Source organism: Cucurbita pepo, unplaced genomic scaffold (genome assembly GCF_002806865.2).
Source record: "Cucurbita pepo subsp. pepo cultivar mu-cu-16 unplaced genomic scaffold, ASM280686v2 Cp4.1_scaffold003498, whole genome shotgun sequence".
NCBI classification, from domain to species: domain Eukaryota; kingdom Viridiplantae; phylum Streptophyta; class Magnoliopsida; order Cucurbitales; family Cucurbitaceae; genus Cucurbita; species Cucurbita pepo.
In genome coordinates, this window is record NW_019649505.1 from 1 (window position 1) to 1078 (window position 1078).

At 41.8% G+C, this 1078-nt stretch overlaps 1 protein-coding gene across 1 annotated transcript; it reads right to left on the reverse strand.

The window, feature by feature from the left end:
- Window positions 1–17: 17 nt before the first annotated feature.
- LOC111786930 (fimbrin-1-like) lies at window positions 18–986 on the reverse strand. The gene is made up of 2 exons (XM_023667122.1): window positions 543–986; window positions 18–368 (listed from the first exon to the last, which is right to left on the reverse strand). Exons 1-2 carry the CDS (start codon window positions 653–655, stop codon window positions 143–145), a joined length of 339 nt encoding a protein of 112 aa, XP_023522890.1. The 5' UTR covers window positions 656–986; the 3' UTR covers window positions 18–142.
- Window positions 987–1078: the final 92 nt, after the last annotated feature.

The window sequence follows — 1078 nt, forward strand, 5'->3', positions numbered from 1 at the left end:
GAAAGCTGCACGAAACACGAGAAAATATAACGCGTCAATCATACCAAGGAAGCTTGATAAACGACTAGTGTTTCTCAACTATCCATTCAAGACGGTGCAAGATGTGGAACCGAGCTACACAGTGGACGTTCGAGCGAGGAAGCTATAAAATGCATGAATGAGGATTACCAAGGATGAGCTTCTTGTTTCCTTGTACGATATCGTTTCCAGCCACGTTAACCAACGAAAACTTCAACTGCTTCCCGATCCGGATAACTTGATTGCAATTTTCAACTTTTTTAAAAGGCATCTTGATAGGAGGTTTTGATGCATGCTTCCAGTTAACCGACCCTGGAGAAACTTTGTCGAGCGCTTCTAAGAGTATCCATCTGCATAAGGATTAAAACATTCAAACTATTGATAAGAGTAGCCCAAACAGGCAACAATATTTTGTGGAGTTCTTTCTATTTCCTCTCTAAATCGTGTTACTACTTCCCGCACGACGAAAAAATCGTTAAAACTAGCAACTCTAAAACTGATGGATTACGCCATGCCGTTCTTACCCGTTCCTGACGTCCTCAAATACATTATTAACGTAAGAAACAATGCCAAGACTATTTATCCAGAGCCGGAAGCATCGTTCTTCTCTAGAAGTTAGTACATCATCCGTCATCATCTCTGCGTACGATACTTGTTTTCCATCTACTGCAAAACCACTCCTGCAGAACAAAACGAACCAAATCTATCCGTGAATTAACCGTAAAATAGACAAGGGAATGGGAGTGTCAAATCGATATCGAACGTATATCTATTCTTTTTTGAAGTATGAGGCATTGTAAGGTGTAATGGATATGTGGAGCCAAGACGCAAGGCAAAAAAAGCATACGAATTGTTGAGGCAGAGCTCACAATATATAAAACATGTGACAGATATAATGGCAAGGAAGCATGTGTGTAACCGCCCAAGCCGAAGCCGAAGACGAAGCCGAAGCCCAAGTCCACCGTCTTTGGGCTTTCCCTTTCGAGCTTCCCCTCAAGATTTTTGAAACACGTCGGCTGGGGAGAGGTTTCCACACCCTTATAAATAATGTTTTGTTCTC